This window comes from Gopherus evgoodei, chromosome 7 (genome assembly GCF_007399415.2).
Source record: "Gopherus evgoodei ecotype Sinaloan lineage chromosome 7, rGopEvg1_v1.p, whole genome shotgun sequence".
Classification (NCBI taxonomy): Eukaryota; Metazoa; Chordata; order Testudines; family Testudinidae; genus Gopherus; species Gopherus evgoodei.
Window position 1 is genome coordinate 101252436 of NC_044328.1, and position 21394 is coordinate 101273829.

General features: G+C 57.8%; 2 protein-coding genes and 1 non-coding gene across 5 annotated transcripts; 1 reads left to right on the top strand and 2 right to left on the bottom strand.

Annotated features, from left to right (window-relative positions):
* Window positions 1–200: 200 nt before the first annotated feature.
* Window positions 201–3225, bottom strand: B4GAT1 (beta-1,4-glucuronyltransferase 1). Its single transcript, XM_030569151.1, has 2 exons — window positions 2131–3225; window positions 201–1271 (listed from the first exon to the last, which is right to left on the bottom strand). The coding sequence occupies exons 1-2, from the start codon at window positions 3211–3213 to the stop codon at window positions 1080–1082; spliced, it is 1275 nt and encodes a 424-aa protein (XP_030425011.1). The 5' UTR covers window positions 3214–3225; the 3' UTR covers window positions 201–1079.
* A 477-nt stretch (window positions 3226–3702) lies between these two features.
* Window positions 3703–3784, top strand: TRNAS-GCU. The gene has a single exon. It is a non-coding gene; the product is annotated as a tRNA-Ser (tRNA).
* A 3424-nt stretch (window positions 3785–7208) lies between these two features.
* SLC29A2 (solute carrier family 29 member 2) lies at window positions 7209–20061 on the bottom strand. 3 transcript variants are annotated; one of them, XM_030570913.1, is made up of 13 exons: window positions 19988–20061; window positions 15652–15765; window positions 14117–14198; window positions 13620–13795; window positions 12577–12716; window positions 11968–12102; window positions 11651–11748; window positions 11195–11279; window positions 10630–10850; window positions 10246–10351; window positions 9978–10063; window positions 9559–9758; window positions 8979–9171 (listed from the first exon to the last, which is right to left on the bottom strand). In XM_030570913.1, exons 2-13 carry the CDS (start codon window positions 15678–15680, stop codon window positions 9060–9062), a joined length of 1470 nt encoding a protein of 489 aa, XP_030426773.1. In that variant the 5' UTR covers window positions 15681–15765; window positions 19988–20061; the 3' UTR covers window positions 8979–9059. The 3 variants fall into 3 exon arrangements, with proteins under 3 accessions (XP_030426772.1, XP_030426773.1, XP_030426771.1); XM_030570911.1 differs by lacking the exon at window positions 19988–20061 and adding an exon at window positions 18824–19119; XM_030570912.1 differs by lacking the exons at window positions 9559–9758; window positions 19988–20061 and adding an exon at window positions 18824–19119 and having other exon boundaries at window positions 7209–9171.
* Between the last annotated feature and the right edge of the window lie 1333 nt (window positions 20062–21394).

Genomic DNA, 21394 nt, shown 5'->3' on the forward strand with positions numbered 1-21394 from the left:
GGGCTGTGTGGCTCTCAGCTCCCCTCTCCCCATCCTGAGCAGGATGTGGTGCATTCGCAGCAGGGTCCCTGCTTTGGCACGCTGAGAAGTCAGCACCACCCACCAGTGCCATATCTAGTGAGCCAAGCCCTGTGCAGGATAGACACGTTCCAGCCACTGCCCCCAGCACCACAGAAAAGAGCCACAGCAGGACACAGCCATGAGGAGACGCCCCGGCCTCTACAGTGTTTATTGTTCTAACCCAAGGCTCGCATTCAGGGGGACTGAATGCCAGGCCAGTTCCTACAGTGGGGTAAGAGCACTCTGCCAGTCCCATCCAAGCAGCACTGAGCATCTTCATAAATTAAGCCTCATGCCCCCTGCTCTCAGGAGGTAGGTCAGTGCGTTAATTCCCACCTTACAAAGGGGAAAAATTAGGTGCAGAAAGGGGAGGGGACTTGGTGGAGGGCAAATAGAATCAGTGACAAAACTGGGAACGGAACCCAGGAGTCCTGAATTTCAGCCCTCATTCTTTAATCATTAGACTCTACTCTCCTCTCCTAGCAAGGGAAAGATCCCACAAGTCCTGACTCCTCACCCCACGTCTTTAATCCCTATACTAGCTCCCACCCCATAACCATCTACATAAAGAGAGAGGGGGCTGCTGAGTCCAGAACAGCCCCTTTCTCCCTGATCAAGGAAGGAAAGAATCATAAGGGAGCTGCGGAGGGAGGAAACAGCTGTCCTCTGCCCACACAGGCAGCTCGCCGGGGGGAGGTCCTAGGTTCTGACAGCCTCTTGGTTCAATAGGAAACTGGGGGAGGAGAATGCTGAAGTATTCTGGGGGACGGGGATACAGGAATCCATGACCCCAGCAACAGGTTGGGGCAGGTGAAGGATCCAGCGTGATATGGCTGGAAAGATTCCCCCCTAACTATAAACCTCTGTCCAATGTGGAGGTTAATGACTCAATGGAAAGGAGGGGGCATTCCAAGCCCAGATTGGGCAGAGACCCCCAAAAACACTATGACACCAAAGCTACAGATGAAGGATCATGGGGAAGGCAGGTCTGAGGAGCTGTGCCGGAGATGGCAGGACCATCAGCACCGGCGCGGTGAACCAGGATACTTCAGCTTCAGCTCCTGCTTGAACTGGCGGAAGAGCACCTTGTTGCGCTGATTCTCGGCGTCCTTCTGTGCATGGAACTCGCTCGGCACCTTGAAGCCCTTGTGCACCAGGAAAGCATTGTTCAGCACTGAGAAACTGTACCCGGCCACATGGAGCTCACATGCCTGTGAAAAGGGACATGAGAGCTGTGAAGGAGAGACCAGGGTAACCCCCACCAGACTCCAAAGTGTCCCACACTCTGTTACATTGAGGGCTGAAAAGCAGCCACCTCTAGAGTGGAGTGTGGGGGTTGTTTATACAAGAATCCCTCATCCAGCGCTGAGATGCAACCAACTCTGCGGTGCCGGGGCTATGCAGCTGCCTCTGGGGTGGGGCACTAGAGCTGTTTTATACAGGGATCCCTCACTCAGTGCTCAGATGCAGTGTGGGATGTGGGGGCTATTTTACAGCTTCACCAAACACTACAGTTCAGGACAGGAAGTGGAAATTCTCCACTGGATGGGAGCTGTAGGAAAAGAGACAAATGGTCATTAGTAAGCACAAGGGGCCAAGGCCCATTTTACATCTCATTGGATAGATGCCACATCAGGGTGTACAACACCCCCTGGTGCAGCCCTGGGTATTGGGAACAGCACTGACTGCAGGGTGAGATCACCTCTTACTGAATCCCCCACCCTGCTCCCTGCAGCACAATGTCCCCTACATGGCGGTGCTGCCCCTCCCCACTAGCCACCAAGTACTCTTGAGCTAGGACTGGATCAGGGCCAAAGCCCCCTTGCAGGGAAGGAAATATTCACTCCTCACACCCTGCCCATGTGTCTCACGGGGCCATGTTTGGGTGCTCTCTATGAGGCTCAGTGAGCATGGCCTGAGGTGCCCAGTGATCACCAGAGCACCTGGCTGAGACTTCCCAGACCTGCTTCACCCGCGGGTCACACACGCTCCATCTCTTGGGGTGGCTGGGCATATATCTGCAGCTGGCTCCCATGGCACAAATGCCTCCCCAGCCGGTGAGGTAGGTACCTGGCTGATGCGGTTGAACCCATACTGCTTGAATCTTTCATCATACGGTGGCACAGAGTTGGCACTGATGTAGAAGGGTTCCCAGGGGTCCCTCCACTCCACGGTGTAGGCAATATTCAGGGAACTGCCCAGAGGCAGGTTCAGCCAGCGTGAGTAGTTGGTGGGGGCCTGGCAGCGTGGGCAGAGCTCCTCGTAGAACGGCCGGATCTCCCCTACCTGATACAGCTGCAGCAGCTCGGCCTTGGCACCTGGGAGGCGCCGGGTGTGCCGGATCTCAAAGGCGGGCACCACAAAGACACCTGGTGGCCCCTCAGCACCCAAAGCTGCAGCCAGTGCCAGGAAGGCCTCACGCAGCCCCTTGCTGGGCAGCATGTCCACATCCAGCACGAGCGTGTAGTGCCCAGTGGCTGCGCCCCGGGCCACATTGCGCAGCAGGTTGTTGGGGTATGAAGCGTTGGCGCCCAGGGCATAGTTACGCCGGCCCGCCCCAGCCCGTGCCAGCTTGGCAAAGACATCCCCACAGGCCTTGAGCCGGGCAAACTCCGCCCGGTCCTCCAGCTCGGGGAAGGCGGCCAGGTCCCCCGAATGGCACACCAGGTGGGCACTCACCAGCTGCCGCACTGGCCCGCACAGCGCCCCCAAGGCGTAGAGCATCAGCGTGGCCAGGCGCACCTCGGCGGGGCCCGGCGCAAAAAGCGCCACGGAGACCGGGCCCTGCCAGCGCCCCAGCAGCTCCTGCAGCTGGTGCAGGTTGCTCAGGCTGGTGTGGGTAGCGAGCACCAGGTCGGGCGTTCGCCCCGCCCGCTCCGGGGGCCCCAGCATGTCCGTGTAGATCCGGTACTGCCCGCTGGCATCCAGCCGCCCGCCGCTGGCCAGGGCGCGCTTCAGCTGCTCCTTCTGCTGCTCGCTGGGCCGGCCGGGCGCCTCGCCCCGGCGCCCCCCGAACAGCTCCGAGTAGCGGGAGCGCTGCTGGCGGCCGTGGAGCCCCGAGAGCAGGGACAGGTAGAGCAGCTGCAGCAGGGCCGCCAGCGCCAGCGCCCACAGCAGCACCTTGAAGAAGGAGCATCTGGCGGGGCCCTGCATGCCGGCCGCGGCCGGGGCTCCCCGCTCAGGCCCGGCGCGCTGCGCCCATGCTCGCCGGCGGGGACCGGCGCAGGCAGCGGGCGGCTGCAGCTCCCAGCCCTTCCATGCAGCCGGCCGGGGGCTGGGAACGGAGGCGCCTGTCGCTGCGGCAGCGCGCCACCTGCCCTAGGGAGGAGCCACTGCAGGCCGACTCGCCACTGCGCCCCGCCCGCCGGGGACACGGGGGCGCAGCGGGGGTGCCGGGAGGTGGTTTTGGGACCATTGCACGGGACGGGCTCACGCGCCCCTGGCTGCATCCGGAGCCCAGCTCGGATGGGGCAAGGGGGGGACAGGGAGGGGGTGTGCCCAAACAAGGGGGTGTATGCAAAAGGCATTGCAGGGGGAATCAACCCTCCCCGCACACAGACCCTCCCCGTGCTGTGCACTCTTGCCCTCGCGCACATACACTCAGGGGTATGGCTGGGATGGCAGAAGGAGCCCAATGTGACAGACGAGGTGGCCGAGTGGTTAAGGCGATGGACTGCTAATCCATTGTGCTCTGCACGCGTGGGTTCGAATCCCACCCTCGTCGGTCCCTTTTTGGGAAGAAGAGGAGGGTTTTATTTTCTGGACTGGTTCTGGAAGAAAGGTGGGGGTGGGGGCGTGGGCTGTTCGTAGCGTTAAGGGTATGAGAGCAGCATCTGCTATTCAACTTGAGTCTCATAATTCCTCCATTCATGCAATAAGGTCTTCTCAGCCCCTGGGGTTAACACTGGTGGGAAGGGCTGTGTGCTGTAAAATCTCCCCTCAGTATCAGGGGGCCCAACAGGTGGATTTGAGGTGGGCGAAATGACACAATGGAATCCCAATAACCCACAGTACATTGAATGGGGGAGTCGTCTACTGAGTGTTGGTCTGGGAAGTGTATTAGACCCCCCAATACACTGCCCTAGGAATATGAAAGTGAGCTAGCTATTCGTGGGGGGCAGGTCGGGCAGCCAAGAACCCCTGCTTAGATGCAGGCAGACGGCAAGGGATCTGTCATTCACTGGAGGGGCCGAATTGGACACCCCTGCATGGGATGGGTGTGCCTCCTGAGTAGGGGGGGAGGGAGAAATCCCCACTCAGGACTCGTTTTCCAGAGGGGGCTGCAGCACATGAATGAAAGGATCAGCCTGGGGGAAGGGAGCCCCCAAGAGCCAGAGGAGTTGGTTTTGGACAGGAAAGCTGGGATTTGGGGCTGTCATGAATGTGGCACTGAATGACTAGTGACCAAGTCCCTAAGCCACAGCGCAGCACCCACACATCAGCTGTGTGCTTTAGTCCCCTTGAAGTAGAGGCAATTTAAGCATAATTGGGCCTCAATGTGTCCTCCCCCTGGACAGATGTGGAAACTGAGGCAGATTGCTGGGGGGGAACTCACTTAAACAATCAGTGGCTGAATAGGGACTGGAACCCAGTGAGTCCTAGCTCTCAGCCCCTCTGCTCTAACCACTAGCCACCACTCTGCTCCAAGATCTGGGAACAGAAGTCAGGAATCTATTTTCCATGTCAGAGTTTGTGATTAAGTACCGCATGCCAGGGGGCACATCCCTCCCATGGACTCCCTCTGAAGCACCTGGCATTGGCCACTGATGGCAGACAGGATACTGGGCTAGATGGACCATTGGTCTGACCCAGTATGGCCGTTCTTATGTGATGCTTTGCTTCAGGCAGTGCCATCATAGAACTACACCATTCCCCATCACCTCCAGTCCCCTCTCAATTCATCACAGATCCTGGAGAGGGACCAGACCAGCAGCCCCAGCATGAGATATCCCCTCTTCCCTGCAGGAGCCCCATCTGAGGGAAGAAGGTTGGGGCTTGGGGTCTGTTGAGGGGTATGGGGCTGGTGTGGGGGTGGTATGAGCCCCAGTGCTGCAAGGAACAGGGCTGAGACCCAACAGACTCACTCTCCCAACAGGGTGGGCCGGATGAAACTCAGATTGTCTGGAGGTTGTCAGGAGGTTGAGTCCAGCAAACAGCAGAAGATTGGCAATGAATTGGGCTGAACAGAATAGGGGCCTTGGGCAGTATGAACTAAGAGGAGCCCAAGGGTACAGCTGGCATTGAGGTAGCCCCACCTGTGAATATTTGTTGCTAGATTCATAGAGTTTAAGGCCCAAAAGGGCCAGCCGATCATCTAGCCTGACCTGCTGTATGGCCCAGGCCAGAGATTGTCACTGGGACCCCTGCCCTGAGCCCGGTCACTAGGGTTTAACTACAACATCTTCCCCAAATGCAGTCAGTCTGGATTTGAAGACTCCAGGAGATGGAGAATCCACTACTTCCCTTGGCAATTTGTGCTGCTGGTTAATCACCTGTTCAGTTAAAAATTGGTGCCTTATTTATCCTTGGAACACGTCTGCTTCAGCTGTCACCCCTTGGTGCTTGTTCTGCCTTTCTCCATTAGCTTAGAGAGCCCATCAGTATTAGGTGTCTTCTCCCCATGAAGGTACTGAGACACCTAGATTAAACCACCTCTTGATCTTCTCTTTGAGAAGCCAAATGGATTGAGCTCCTTACATCTCTCGCTACAGCATTTTTTCCATTCACTTGTGTTGCTCTTTTCTGCGACCTCTCCAATTTTTCAACAGCTTTTTTATAATGTGGCCCCCAGAGCGCCATTAGACGCATAGACTTTAAGGTCAGAAGGGACCATTATGATAATCTAGTCTGACCTGCACAATGCAGGCCGCAGAATCTCACCCACCCACTCCTTTAACAAACCTCTAACCTATGTCTGAGTTACTGAAGTCCTCAAATTGTGGTCTGAAGACCTCAAGCTGCAGAGAATCCTCCAGCAAGTGACCCGTGCCCCACGTTGCAGAGGAAGGCGAAAAATCTCCAGGGCCTCTGCCAATCTGCCCTGGAGGAAAATTCCTTCCCAACCCCAAATATGGCGATCAGTTAAACCCTGAGTATGTGGGCAAGACTCACCAGCCAGCACCCAGGAAAGAATTCTCCATAGTAACTCAGATCCCACCCCATCTAACATCCTGGTTAGTACTTGGCATTTGGTCCCCAGAAAGGTACTTACAGACTGCAATCCAGTCACCTCTCCTTTTTGGTAAGATGAATAGATGGAGCTTTTTAAGTCTCTCTCTCTAATGATTTTTCACACGCCTAGGTGATGTAGCTGGATCCATCTAATTTTCTAGTGACCAGCCCTTAGAGTAAACAAGCCCAAGACACTAGCCCGGCATCTATAAAAGTGATTCTCCAAACCATCTTCAAGCACTGGCAGAGCCTGTCAAGCATCCTGTCTCCAATTGTGCCTGATCTCTGATGCTGGGGGGGGGGGGGAATGGAGGGGTGAATGATGCATCAAGGGGAAAAATTCCCTTCCTGACACCTGCAGGGGACCAGCTGAAGCCCAGAAGTATGAGATTTGATTAGTCAGTGTTGGGACTGTGGGTCTATGGAGCCGTGTGGGTAGCTGGGCAGGTCTCTGATTGGAGCTGACGAGAGCCAGAACTGCTCCTTGGGAGGAGGGATTACCTTGGGGGCTAGCTAACCCTTCCACTAGATGGCGGGTGTGTATAATGTAAATAACTCACATGGAACAGCCCTGGATCTGCATGGCCCGGACAGCTGCTCCTCCCCAGCGTAGGGGGTGGGGGCTGCAGTGGTGCTGGGAGAAGGGGGAGATTTTTACACATATAATGACACCCCCCCCCCCGCAGTAGCTCAGGCAAAACCAGCAGCTCAAATTCCATTTCACTTCCCAGCAAAGCTGCTGCACAGGATGGCACATATCCACACCCAGCCCCACGTCGCTATGGGATGGGAGTTTGTGGGGTGGGGACTGTGCACCTACAGAATACTGCCCGCTTAGCCTTGGTTTCCCAGCCATCCCACAATTGCTCTCAGCGGCAAATGGGGAGTTAACACAAAGAGGCCAAGACAAATCCTTGTAAAAAAAACTCAGAGCACTTTTATTGAAAAAATGAAAATCAAACTTATTAAAAAGAGCCAAAAGCAGGCAATGAAATACAATAAAACAGCCCCCCACCCCCAGCCCCACGCACACAATAAAGCCAAAGGGGAAAAATGCCACCATGTCCTTCTCTCTTTCACGGGGATTTCTATAGCTCCTGTCACCATGATATCTGGGTGCTTCGCAAAATGAACTGAATATGTTCTCGTGCACTAGGGAGGCCAGGGCAGTGCTAATGTCTCCATTGTACAGATGGGGAAACTGAGGCACAGAGAGGCTAAGGGACGTGCTCAAGGTCACACAGGGAATCCAGGGCACAGCAGGGAACCAAAGCCAGGTCTGCTGAGTCGCCAGACCTGCCCACAAGCTCTTCCAGTAGCACAAAACTGCCTACTAGCAGCTGGGCCATGGCTACTGAGGCCTGCTAGAGGAATCGCTCCTTCGGCTCGCGGATCTAACCACCATAAGGTCCTAAAGGTGGAGAGAAGAATCTGGGGGAGACACAAAGGGATGGAGGTTCCAGTGGAGAAATTAACCCTTGACACACTAGAGAGTTAATAACAAAAGAGGTTTCTTTTCCCTTCTCAGGGCACTGGCGGGAGGGGATGTGCCAGCCCTGGGGGTGCTAATGGAGACCTGGCTGGCAGGCTCAAGAACTGGGGCCAGCAGGGGTTGAGGAGGGAAGCCCCTTATCCAGCCCATAAGATTATTGTCCTTCAGCATCTTCCACTAAGGGACAGAATGTGCGTCAGTTTCCCCTAAAGTGACCGGCTCTCAGCCCCTCCCCAAGCCAAGAGTAGAACCCAGGAGTCCTGGCTCTCAGCCGCACCAACTCTAACTACTATCATTTATCTAGCACCTAAGGCGGGGTGGGGGTTCTCAAACTGGGGGTCGTCGTGAGGTTATTACATGGGTGCGGGTCGTGAGCTCTCAGCCTCCACCTCCAGCATTTATAATGGTGTTAACTACATAAAGTGTTTTTAATGTATAAGGGTGGGGGGGTTGCACTCAGCAGCTTGCTGTGTGAAAGGGAAGTTTAAGAACCACTAACCTAGTGCACACTAGGCACTTCAGAGCACAGACAAGACCTTGCCCCAAAGCATTTACAATCAAGTGGCCAGCTCGCGCCTCCCAGAGCTGGGGACATAACCCAGGTGTCCTTGCTCCCATCTTCTGTCCTACCCATTAGGCAATATTCCTTCTCAAGGGCAGTAGCCGCTGTCCAGGAGCTAGGACCCATGTGGGGGTCAGGAGAGAGGAGATATTTAACCCTTTAAAGCCCAGCCAACGGTCTGGCTTGGATGTGCATTTCTGCAGCAGAGGCAAAGCCCCAGCAACTCTTGCGGTCCTCCCCTTCCTCAGCCCCAGGGCGAAGGGGCAGGAGTTGGAGACAGAACCCAGGAGTTCTGGGCTCTGTCTGACTCTCCAGGCAAAGTGGTATGCTGTGGTGTCCCTTTGTGTAGCCCATGACACCGCGCATGAGGCTCAGCCCCGCACCTGGGCTCAGGAGCCAGCCAAAATCAGCCCAGGAGCCCCACAGATAAATACATTAAAACCCCAGATACCTAACCCTTTCCTCCCCCGCCACACCAGTCTATAGACATTCCCTTTGTTGGAATTCATATAGAACAGTGGTGGGGAACAGAATGGGGCTGGGGCGGGGAGAACCCCTGATGGCAACCCCTTGCAACAGGAGACTGGGGGGCAGGACACTAATCTTTACACCCATCAGGCTGAGATGATGCCCATGGAAAGAAAGGAGGAAGTCAAGAGGTACCAGCCCCCCTCCTATGCAAAGCCTCTCCATCCCTCCCATTCTAAGCCCTCCAGTTTGATGGGGTGCACTCAGACGAGCTGCTGAAGATGAAGGGATGGATCTGAGGGGAGCTCACAGCAGGGCCTTGAGGAGGAAGGAGAGCACAGCCCCACACGACAGCCCTAGTGCCAAGAAAAAGGTCATGATGGCTCCAGCCAGCTCGCTCTCCTGTGGCAGCACTTGCCTATGGAGTGAGAGAGGAGAGTGGCAGAGAGGACACAGCTGGGAACCACACACACCACTCCCTAACATGCAGAGAAATCCAGCACTGAGATCCAGCCACTTCTCGGATGGGCTGTGAGAGCTGTTTACATCAGGCTCCCTCTCCTGGTGCTGAGATGCCACTATAAGTGCACTGGGAGAGCGCCCCCTACAGACCTCCCCCTGCAGTGCAGCACAGAGCCCCCTGGCAGCACACTGTGGTCTTGGGAGAGCACCCTCTAGAGACCCCCCACCCTGCTCCCAGCAGTGCAGCGCAGCGCCCCCTAGCAGCACCCTGGGGCATTGCGGTCAGCACTGATTGCATTGGGAGAACACCCCATACTGAGCCCCAACCTTGCCCGCCACTCACTTGGGGGCGAGACACATGGTGAGCGAGACGAAGTAGCCATTGGAGAGCGAGAAAGGCAGCATGAAGAGGATGAACCAGGCATCATGGTGGAAGAGCACGGGCAGGCGGGTGCGGGGCTCGGCCTGGCACAGCATCAGCAGGGGCACAAACAGGAAGCGCAGGCCCACCAGCGGGAGCAGTAGCCATAGTCTCTTCTCTGGCTGGAGAGCAGCAGGGGGAGGAAAACCCTGCAATCATGGGCTAATTCCCCACGCAGACCAGTGCAGGATTGGGCCTCCCCATCTATTCCCCCCAACATCACCCAATCCATAAAGCCCTCCCTTTGCCCCAGGGGTTCACCGCCTATGGAGGCTGCTGATTCCCCCCGTCCCTGCCAATGAGTGCAGAGCTTGGCAAGGGGCTGGGTGTCCCCCACTCACCCAGAGGCAGTATAAGGTGATGCTGCGGCCCAGCCAGTCCATCATGTTGAACAACAGGAAGCAGCAAACAGGGGTGAAGAACTCACCTATGGGGGAGGGGAAGAGTTGGGGAACAGGACATGAGGCTTTCACCTCTAGGGGGCGCCTGCTCCAAACCAGCCTGGGGCATCAGCAACCACAGCACCACCCAGAGCCAGGGATTCACTCCAGGAGTCCCGGCTCCCAGCCCCCCATGTTCTAACCACGAGACCCCACTCCCTATACTCACTCCATTGCTTGCTCTCCGAGGTGCTGGTGACGGTGGCAGTGATGGCAGGGAACACGGACAGGGTGACAGTGAAAACCATGACAATGCAGAGTGCCAGCAGCCAGATCTGTGGGGGGGTGGGAAGACAGTCAGAGCCAGCTGGGCCCCACCTCCAACAGCTCCAGAACTCCTCACTGAGACACAGCTGCCTCCAGGGGGTAAGGCAGGGGCTGTTTACCCAGGGATCCCTCACCTGGTGCTGAGATGCAGCCACTTCTGGGGTGGACAGTGGAGGCTGTTTATACTGGGACCCCTCACCTGGTGCTGAGATGCAGCCACCTCTGGGATGGGGCACTGGGGCTGTTTATAGCGTACCATAGGGACTCTTCCTTCCACCCCCTTTACCTTTCGGAGCACACTGAACACTGAAGGTCTCTCTGGTCCCGGCCCCCGGTTTTGGGCACTGGTGGCTGTCCCATTGTGCAGGGCGAAGGCTCCCTTCCCGGAGCTCTCCACACTGATCTCCTCCAATGTCCTGAGCATCCCGTTGGCCATTCCCAGCATTGACTTCTCCGGGCCCTGTGGCTCCTCCCCAGGCCTCTCCGACTGGTCCCCACTCTGTTCCTCTGGGGACACAGGGAAGGAAGGCAGTGATCAGAGATCCCGGAGGTCTTCAGCCAGCCTGGGCATAGCCAGTGGTTTGGACGCCACCCACAGCAGTGTGAGGGAGCATGGGTGTACTGGGGGTGTGAAACCTCACACGGTGTGCAACAGGGTCTGTGTGCACGGTGTCAGCCTAGCACATGGGCACACGAGGAGCAGGGCAAGATGGGTGACCACAGCACATGGGCGTGAGTGGTCTCACCTGCCCACTCCCACCCTGCCCACCAATGAGCCCTCTCCTATGCTGGGGGCAGCGAGGTGTCCCCCTGCACCAAAGGGCCCCACAACTCCCCAGGACCTTGTGTACCGGGGCCCAGCAGGCCAGCCTTGGTCTCCAGCTCATTGTGTGGGTCACACTGCCAACTCCGCTCCAGGTAGTGACGGAAGAAGGCCTGCAAGGGGCGACAGGACAGGACGGGGGCTGTGGAAGGGGCACACATCTGACCCAGGGCATCACACCGATGTCCCTTCAATCCCCTATTACTAATACACAATCCCCCTGGCTGCTACACACTGACCCCCACCCCCAAACAGCCCTATCACTCAGCCCCCCACAACCCTAATCTCCCCCACATGGGTCCAGTCAACCCGCTAGCTGGGGACACTCCTGGGACACTGCTTTTATAGGCCCCCAAACCTCTGAGGCCTGCCAAACTTCCCCCCCCCACCACACTGCTTGAATCCCCAGTCAGCTTGGAGCCAGCGCCCCCCAGAGGGGAAGTCACTATGCCCCATTCCCCAGCCCGGCGGTGCAGCATCTCACCATACGGGGCAGCACCAGATAGCAGACAATGGACGTCAGGGTCCCGACACAAGGGGTGATGAAGTAGCTCAGGGCAGACGTCTGCGCATCCGCACCACCTGAAACAGCCAGCACAGCACATGGAGCAACAGTGCGTGGCCAGCATGACCGGATGCCAACCCCAATGTCCCAGTGCAGCACTAGGGGACGCTGTGCTGCAGGGATGGGGGGGTTCAGTAGGGGGCGCTCTCCCCTCACAGTCAGTGCTCGGGGTGGGGCTCAGTGGGGGAAGCAGGAGAGGGGCTGCAGGTGGCGAGGCAGATCCCTGTCATACTCACTAGCCATGGAGAGCAGCATGGCACTGGTGGCAAAGGTCCCGGCCATGCCCTGGCCGCTCAGGAAGAGAGTGCTGTAGCCCTGGGGCAGGATGCCCAGCTGCCCAAACAGGCTGCCTTGCAAGACTGCGCAGAATGCTGGGTAGAGACACAGTAGGTCAGAACTGCTCCCACCGCCCAGGGACTCCCAGTGCCATGGGCGGGGGAGGGGATGCTGAGCCCAGCACAGGGGCCTGGCCAGGGAAATCAGAGCAGCTGCCATGGGGGCATCAGGCCCAGCAGCCCCCTCCCCGCCAGTCCCCTGGGAGTTAACCCTTAGCTTCCCTCTCAAACAAAAAAATACACCATGCCCTCACTGCCCCCTCCTCCACACAGTCATCAGTCGTGCTTCCCATGTGGGTGCACGACCCCATCACGGACCCCGCAGCCCTGTTCTGGCTCCACTCCCCCTGCATTCAGTGGACTGAGGGTCACTGTATTTGGCCCCATGGGGGCACTATGGAAGGGGAATCTTTGCAGACCCGCTCCCCACCCTCCCAAGCCAGCCAGCCCCTGGCCTTGGAGCCCTCGAGAGGGGAAAGCCCCTATGTCCCATGACCCGGCCCCACTCACAGTTAATGAACCACACAGAGATTATGGTGATGGAGAAGAAGCTGCGGGGGGGCATTTCCACCCTGACCAGCCCAGCCGTGAGGATGAAGAGGAGGAGGATGCCACTCATGCTGCCGAGGACCCGCACCTTGTCCGGGATGCTGCAAGGGGAGGGGGAGCAGGTCAGAGCCCGAGGGTCTCACCCATCACTCCGGGGCTGACTCAGTGTTGGGCCGCTGGTGCCTTATCATCCCATCAGCCCCGACTGCAGCGGGGTCAGCTCAATGGGACCACAGTGGTGTGCGGGGGGAGAGGGACCCTCTGGCTTGTCTGCTAGACTCTGCAGTGGGGGTGGGGCACTGGCGCTGTTTATAAAGGGACCCCACCCACCCCGGTGCTTAGGTTGTCAGGATTAGAAGTCCTTGGAACTGCAGGTGGCTGCAGGTCAGAGCTGGGGGTGAGTGGGGGAGCCCCAGGCTGGGATTGCAGGTGGTGTGGCTGTGGGTCAGGACTGAGCACCAGCAGAGCTGCAGGGTTGGTTGGGGAGCCCCGGGCTGGAATCGCAGTGGCCTGGGGTCAGGACTGAGAGGCACTGGCAGAGCTAGGGGTTGGGTGGGGGAGCCCCGGGCTGAGATTGCAGGGCTGGGGTCAGGCCCAAGAGGCCCTGGCAGAGGTGGGAGCTGGGGGGACGGGCTGGGCTGGGATCGCAGGGCTGGGGTCAGGACCAGGAGGCCCAGGCAGAGATTGGAGCCCTAGGCTGGGATCGCAGGGGGCTGTGGGTCAGGACTGAGAGGCACTGGCAGAGCTGGAGGGTTGGAGGGGGGTGCCCTGGGCTGGGATTGCAGGGGGCTGTGGGTCAGGACTGAGAGGCACTGGCAGAGCTGGCGGAGGCGGGCTGGGATTGCAGGGCTGGGGTCAGGATTGAGGCCCCAGCAGAGCTGAGGGGTTGGGGGCCCTGGGCTGGGATCGCAGGGCTTGGGTCAGGACTGAGAGGCACTGGCAGAAGTGGGAGCCCCGGGCTGGGATCAGGACTGAGAGGCACTGGCACGACCGAGGTTTCTCACCATTGGTAGAGGAAGGAGTTGAGCAGGGTGAAGAGCAGCTGCGGGAGCTGTGAGAGCAGTGTCAGCCAGTTGTTGAAGTTGAACTCATCGCGGGCTGGGTCCTGCTGCGTCCCAGAGCTGTTCCCCTCAAGGCCCACGGTCGAGCTGGTCCCCACAATGAGCCGGGCCTGGAAATACTGTGGGGGAGAGACGAGGTGAGATGGGGCTGGAGCCATGCTGCCCATACACCCCCAGGGGCACCTCCCCCATTGAGCCCCCCACCCCTGTGCCCCAGCAAGACCCCCACATGCAGGGCTGCACCCCTGTCCTGGGTTCTGCTGTGGAACTATGAACCCTCTGGCCCCCCAGTGCTCCCTCTCCCTTAGCCCATCACCCCACTTCCCCTCCTCCTCCGCACCGTACCTGCCCCTTGCCTACCCCAGCCCCCTAAGCCCTTTCCCCAGCACTCCACCTTCCCTTGCCTGCCCCCAGAACCCCATGGCACTCAGGGGCGGTACCGGGATGGCCGTGATGAAGAAGTTCCAGGGCAGGAGGGTGCCCAGACCCAAGATGAAGAAGATGATTCCCACAGCATGAAACCTGAGGGAGAGACACCATCATGATGGGAACAAGGCTTTCCTGCTCTAGGGGGTACTGGCTCTGACCTCACCCCAGGCTGGAGGGGGGCAGGGGAGGACTGGCATCTAGGGCATTTCCCTTCTGTGGGCACAGAGGGGCTCAGTCTTGGGGGCATATTCAGCCCCCAGTCAGCCAGCTGGGGCTCCCTCCCTAGGGCCTGGGCTGAGGCTCAGCAAACTTGCTTCAGATGGGGCCCCAATTGGGGATGATTTCCATTTAGGACCCAGCTATGTGGGGTGCAGGGATTAGAACCCTCATATTCCTCCCCCCTCTAATCCAGGTTACTTGCCAGCTACCTGAGTGGCATGGAGCCAGCCCCTCCCCCATTCTCTGGCACCCTCCCCACCTGCTCCTGCCCCTCACATCTGAACAAGTAAATCTCTTTCTCAACTTGGAGAGCTGCAATTCTCCACCCACTCCTCCCCTAAGCTGCACCCAGAGTGGGATGGGGTGGGGACTGCACACTGCCTCATGTCAGAGCTAGAGATAGAACCCAGAGCCTCCTGGCTGGCAGCCCCCCCGCTCTAACCTACCAGACCCCACTCCCCTCCCAGAGCTGGGGATAGAACCCAGAGTCCCCTGGCTGGCTGCCAGCCCTCCCCCCCCCACTGCTCTAAACCACCAGACCCACTTCCCTCCCAGAGCTGGGGATAGAACCCAGAGGCCTGGCTCCCAATCCTCCCCCTCTGCTCTAACCCACCAGACCCCACTCCCCTCCCAGAGCTGGGGATAGAACCCAGAGGCCTAGCTCCCAGCCCTCCCCCTACCCCTCTGCTCTAACCCACCAGACCCCACCCCGTGCTGGGGATAGAACCCATAGGCCTGGCTCCCAGCCCTCTGCTCTAACCCACCAGACCCCACCCCACTTCCCTCCCAGAGCTGGGGATAGAACTCAGAGTCCTGGCTCCCAGCCCCATCTGCTCGAACCATTAATCCCACTCCCCTTGCTCTGCAGTCATTTCTCATTAGCTCCAGGGAGCACTGACTGCATAGCTAATGGGAGTCCCCGCCCTGGGGGCCTGCAGGGATGAGTTGGTGGGATGGTGTTAGGCTCCCACGGGGTGGGGAGGAAGGCATGGTCCGGGGATCAACCCCTCCTCCTGCCCCCACAGGAAGTGTGAGTGCCTTGGTTTGACTAAGGGATTACCGAGTGGGCAGCGTGCTCAGCAGAACCTCCCCCTCCCCCCATCTCCCAGCCTGTTCCTTTACTCCCAGGGTGTCCATAGGGCAGCCCCTTTCCCTCCCCAGCCCACATATGAACCTGGCACAGAACCTAGGTGTCCTGACTCCCAGCCTCCCCAACCCGAGCCCCATAGGACACAGCCCCTGGGGGATGGTGGTCCCAGAGCAGAGCCCCACCGCCACATAGAGGGTGCCCAAGATCTGTTGTTCGCAAAGGGGGGCTGCCACTCACTGGTCCTTGGGTGTGTCCTGACGAGCCATCTGGGTGCTGGGGGGGGGGGGGTGTTTCCGGGCCTTGTGGGGAGGGAGGGGGCAGTGGACAGCCCTGCCTGGTTCCCTGCAGCACCTAGAACAAAACACTCTTATTAACAGGAGGGAGCAGCCCTCATCTCAGGAAGGAGCCCTGGGGGATGGAAAAACACAACCCATGGAGCGGGGCGGGCTTAAGGAGAAACCTGTTCATACAGGGGCCTCGCAGGGAGGCTCTCAGCTCCGCTGTGGAAGGCAGGTGAAGACAGAGGCCAGGTAACTCCAGGAACAGAAAACAGCCCTTGGGTCCCCACATACCCTCCCAAAGCCAGGATAGACCCCAGGAGTATGGGCTCCCGTCCCAGCCCCTGTCCCCTCCAGGGCTGGGACAGAACCCAGGCCCCTGCCCCTAACTCACTAGACCTCACTCCACTCCTCAAGCTGGGAATAACGCCCAGGAGTTCTGGCTCCTGAGCGCCCCCTACTGAGCAACCTGCAGCACAGCACCCCCCAGCTCCGCACTGGGGCATCGAGATAGCACAGACTGTGCTGGGAGAACACCTCCTACCAGCCCTCATGCACTCCCTGTGGTACAGCACCCCCAGCACGGACACTGAGGGGAGAATACCCCCTACTGAGACCCTGCCCTGCTCTCTCTAGTACAGTGCCCCCTAGTACCAAACAGAGAAATTGAGCCAGCAGTGACTGAGGGGAGAGATGCCAATGCAGCACCCCAGCACCAGGCCTGCTTGTGAGATACTCCACTGCTCAGTGTGGCGAGCATACTGTGGGTCAATGGCGAGGGGGGAGTGACTGAGTGCCTCCCAGCACTGGCAGCAGATCCAGCCCAGGCTTTATTCTATACAGAGCTCCTATTACCTACCAGGAATCGGCAGGGTACTCCCCTGGCAAACAGCCACAAGCCCCTTCCATAGCCTGAGGGCCCTGCCTTTGCTTGAGGCATCTGAAGCACAAAAGAAATGTCCCAGCCTTGCCCCGGGTTGTGTCTGTGGTGGTAGTGGTGGGGATGAGGCTACAAGCAGCTTTCGCGGCTGTCAGCAGGTTGGGGGTGACCTGGGTTTCCCCTTTGACCAGGTAAAACAAAATATCACTCCAGATTGCACCATCTAAACAGAGGGCTTTAACAGGAGACTCGTCTGCACTTTGAAATTTATCAAAATCTCTTTTGGACTGCTGAGCCAATGGTCAAATTAGAGACATCAGACAAAACTGGAGAATTCCGTAGGGAGGGTTGGGTACCTGACACTTCCCATTATAGGACGCTATTATTACGTCCTTAAAACTTTGCTAGATTTTAACCAGACAGGCTGAAATTTCACATATGGGGCATCAGGCCAAATTTTTTTGGAAAATTTCAGTCAAAACAGTTCTGCCATCTCCAAGAACAAGGTTAGGGAACAATGCATAGTTTTGCTCATGTTAATTATATGTATATATTTTCTGGAGACCTTTACTTTGGCTCCAGCACCCCCATGTTTTGCAGCAGGGACTCTGGCAGCGCGGGCTGTGCCTTTTACAATCCCCATGAAAATCCATCCACCCAAATTTGAAAATCTTGCAGTTCACATGTGCTCAGTAGAGACTCCTTAGAGCTTAACTAACATTTCTAATAATCCATCCTCACTGGGCATGCTCCATCTTCACAGAGGGCTTGAGTATTCTCCCTCCAGCTCAGGTCTATGGGGCAAAACCAGACCTTTTCCTAGAAGGGCTGCCCTGAGCCAAGCATGGACCTGAGAGCCTCTCTCTCTTGTGCTGTCAATGAGCCCCTTACTGGCACCCAGGCAGAGCAGAGGAGTAAATCATCCAATTCAAATACAGAGGGGACAAGATCCAGATCAGGGGGAGGGAAAGGAGTAGACTGTGACAAGGACCTGGAGATTGAGATCAGAGGTCTGCGGAGTGGAGATTGGGACTGACTAGGTGAGGCGAATGGGAGTGGGACAGGTTGGAGGGGAGGGGACAGAAGGGGCCAAGCTTGGGGCCAAGGGGCAAGAGCCTAGACCACATTCCTCACTAGAGCTTGGAATAGAACCTGCGACTCTGGGTTCTGCTGACAGCTGTGGAATGGGGAGACAGCTGTAAAACACTGGCAAAGCATCCCACTCCCCTGGGCCACGGAGAAGAGACCAGCTATCGATTACTTAATGAGCTCAAGGGGCAGAGACTCCCTGCTGATGACCCATGTGGGTGGCAATAGGGTGCCACATGATAAAATCTGCATTTTTTTTAAAAAACCTAGCAAATTGCATACAACAAAACTATGTGAAAAGAACGTTAGCAGGGTTGGAAAGTCAAGCACTCAGAAGTTAGGAAGTGCCAGAATTAAGGTTGCCTGTGCAGCCTCAATTCAGCCCCTTTGTGTACTGCATCTGATAGTCTTAAACCAGTCTGTTTGTCCACTCAAGCCCCTGCCTCATTGAGCGCACAGGCCGGTCCTGCTCTGAGGATGAATTAGATGTGTGCAGTGAAGGAGGCTGTTGTTTGTGGGACCCTGTCTCCTTTGCTGTAGTGGCTGGCAGGTGAGCAGTGCAGGAGGCAGGGGGCTGCAAGCGGAGGAAGGTGGGGCTCATGATTCAAGTAGGTGAATGCGGCTGTGGAGCACGGGCGTCTACCCCTGCCTCTGCCACCGAATTCCTGTGTGCCACTGGGCAAGTCACTTCATCCGGACTTTAGCGGTCACTAATGGTGTGTTCCTCGTTCTCTGGGTGTCCGGCTTGAGAGCCTGGGGTCTGATCTGTAGAGCACTCACCACTGCAATTGAAATCAGTGGGAGCTGGGCTTTAAACATATGTTTTGCTATGTAATGTTAATGGCACTGAAGAAACAGATTGTAGCTGACTCAGACTGGGGACCCAAAACTAGTGGATATACTTGACCTTAAGCTCTCAGTGTCTCCCCTGTAACATAGGGGTAATACCCGCCTCTCGCTTATGGAAGTGTTGAGAAGATAAATTCATTGCTATTTGCAAAGCTCTCAGGTCTGCTCTAGACAGGCCTAGGAGGAAATCAGTAATTCTGTATTCAGGGCAGGGGCTTGGTGGTGTACCCAGGAAGAAGGCCTGGGCACCTGCTGAACAATGAGGAGGAAACAAAATATTGAAGAGCTGCTTGTTCGAACGGCCAGAGCTCACCTGAGCACTGAATGAAGCAGGGCCCTGTGGGAAAATAAACAGCATGTGGTCATGGAATTAAACCCTGTAACATAATGCAGCCACACAGGAGGGCTGGATGCTTTCACTCATAAGGTTTGTGTTGCTTTGATGCTGCGGGTCTTGTTAAAGTGATGTGCCTCGTGTGGACACAGCTGTCCTGGTACAGAAGTGTATCTAGCACCCACATGGTGCCCTGTTTTTGAACAATGACATTGATTGAAATTAAATTTAAGTAGCATTTTCTGTAGTTTCTCTCCAGGAAGAAGAAAAATACCAGAACTTCACCCCCTCACACTCTCCCAAGTCATGCCCCTATACCAGGGGTAGGCAACCTATGGCACGTGTGCTGAAGGTAGCACTCAAGCTGATTTACAGTGGCACTCACACTGCCCAGGTCCTGGCCACCGGTCTGGGGGACTCTGCATTTTAATTTAATTTTAAATGAAGCTTCTTAAACTTTTTAAAAACCTTATTTACTTTACATACAACAATAGTTTAGTTATATATTATAGACTTATAGAAAGAGACCTTCTAAAAACGTTAAAATGTATTACAGGCACGCAAAACCTTAAATTAGAGTGAATAAATGAAGACTGCACAGCACTTCTGAGAGGTTGCTGACCTCTGCCCTATACCATCATGCACACACTCTGTAGCCACACACCAATACCCCCATCTTCACGTACATGCTATGACACCCCTCATTGCCTCCCCAAACCTCCCCACAAGAGGGGAAACAAACCTCCACCACAATCCAGCCATCCCCCGCTGCAGAGACCCCCGAATGTGACCCTCCAACTGCAGACCCCCCCCCACGTCCAATCCAGTGACCCCCAGCACAGCCACTACCGTCTCCGGCTCAAATGCTTCTGCCCCCTTACAAAGCCCCCAAGATCACGCCTGGAATGTGTCCTCCCGCCCCCCGCTGGGCTGCCCAGTGCAACGCTACATTGCAGGAGGCAGCGACATTGTAGCTGGCGGGGAGGGGGTCGGCACCGGTATGTTCCCTTCGCAGCAGCCCCGATAGCGGCCCCCGAGGCCGGCCGGACCCCCGCCCGGGGAGTAGGACATCCCGGGGTGGGAGAGAGAACCGATCAGCTGGCTGAGAGGCTCCAGGGCCCGGCAAGGCCGATGCGGTTTCACCTGCTAGCGCGGCCCGGTCTCCATGCGGCGGCGCGGGTCTGCGCCGGAAACAGCCCAGCAGCGCATCCATCCGCCGGGGCCGCCTCGCCCCGCCCCGGGGCCCCCCAGAGAAGGGGACGGACCCCCGCAGCCCTTCCCGCCTGGCGGGGGCGCCACTGACACCCCCACGGGACACGCAGCAGCGGGGGGCGGGGCAAGGCAGGTTCAGCCTGGGCTAGTCCCGCTCCCCCGCGGATCGCCCCGGCCCCCGTCCCAAAGGGTCACGGGGCGCGCGGAAGCACCCCCCCTCCACGGGTAAATCTGACGCTGCCCGTCCCGACTCAGGGGAGAGAGAGAGGGAGCTGAAGTGGAAGAAAATCGGGTTTAGCAACGTGGTCCTCGGATCGTGGGGAAGGGAGAGAGGTCCCTGCTCTGGGGCGCTGCCCCCACCCCGTGCCAGGATCGCAGGGGGGTCCCTGCTCCGGGGCGCTGCCCCTCGTCGCCCGGATCGCATGGGGGGTCCCTGCTCTGGGGCGCTGCCCCCACCCTGGTCCCGGATCGCAGGGGGGGTCCCTGCTCGCCCGGATCGCAGGGGGGGGTCCCTGCTCTGGGGCGCTGCCCCCAACCCGTGCCCGGATCGCAGGGGTGGTCCATGCTCTGGGGCGCTGTCCCCCTACGCCCGGATTGCGGCGGGGCTCTGGGCACCCCTCCCCGCCTGTGGTGCACAGAGAGGCCCTGTTCCTGGGAGGCGAGCAGACCGTCTCAGGAGCTGGGCACTGCCAGGTGCTCACTCACCTTCTCTTGTTGCACTTGGAAATTCCCGCTCCCGCCAAAACATGGAAATCGGGGCGGGTCCAGGCTGCATTCTCCAATCACAGCCCGCCTACCCCTGCGACCCCTCCTTCTCCAGTCACATCCCACTCCCCTGCAAACCCCTTCCCACTATATCTCCCCTGAACGCCCCCTCTCCAGTCACACGCTGCTCCCCCTGTCGCCCAGGCTCCGGCTGGGACTCTGGGAAACTGGGTCCCTGCCTGGCTCCACCATTCCACCTGATTGTTGACCTCAGGCAATTTCCTTCCCCCCTCCGTGCCTCAGTCCCACCCTTGTCTATCCAGACTGTGAGCTTTTTGGGGCCAGCTCTGTGTCTCTGTGCTGTGCCCATGGGGCCCCAGGTTCTGCTGGGGGTTGCTCTGTGCAGCATCTAGCCAATCTTAGAAATGTAGGGCTGGAAGAGGCCATGAGAAGTCAGGTAGTCCAGCCCCCTGCGCTGTAGCAGGCCCCAGGGAACCCTGACTGTCCCTCATAACTGCTTAAAAACCTCTAGAGATGGGAATGCCACAACCTCCTTGGGGGACCTGTTCCAGGGCTTAACTAGTCTTGGGATTAGCAGGTTTCCCCAAATGTCAAACCTCAATCTCCCTTTCT

Excerpts from the sequence above, each read along its gene's own strand:
- B4GAT1 (XM_030569151.1), bottom strand. The coding sequence starts at position 3,213 with ATGCAGGGCCCCGCCAGATGCTCCTTCTTCAAGGTGCTGCTGTGGGCG. Across the intron at positions 1,272-2,130 it reads GGTTCAACCGCATCAGCCAG|GCATGTGAGCTCCATGTGGC; the intron begins GTACCTACCTCA and ends CCCTTTTCACAG.
- SLC29A2 (XM_030570911.1), bottom strand. The coding sequence starts at position 18,876 with ATGACCACATGCTGTTTATTTTCCCACAGGGCCCTGCTTCATTCAGTG. Across the intron at positions 12,103-12,576 it reads CTCTGTGTGGTTCATTAACT|CATTCTGCGCAGTCTTGCAA; the intron begins GTGAGTGGGGCC and ends GTCTCTACCCAG. Across the intron at positions 10,851-11,194 it reads GGCTGGCCTGCTGGGCCCCG|AGGAACAGAGTGGGGACCAG; the intron begins GTACACAAGGTC and ends CTGTGTCCCCAG.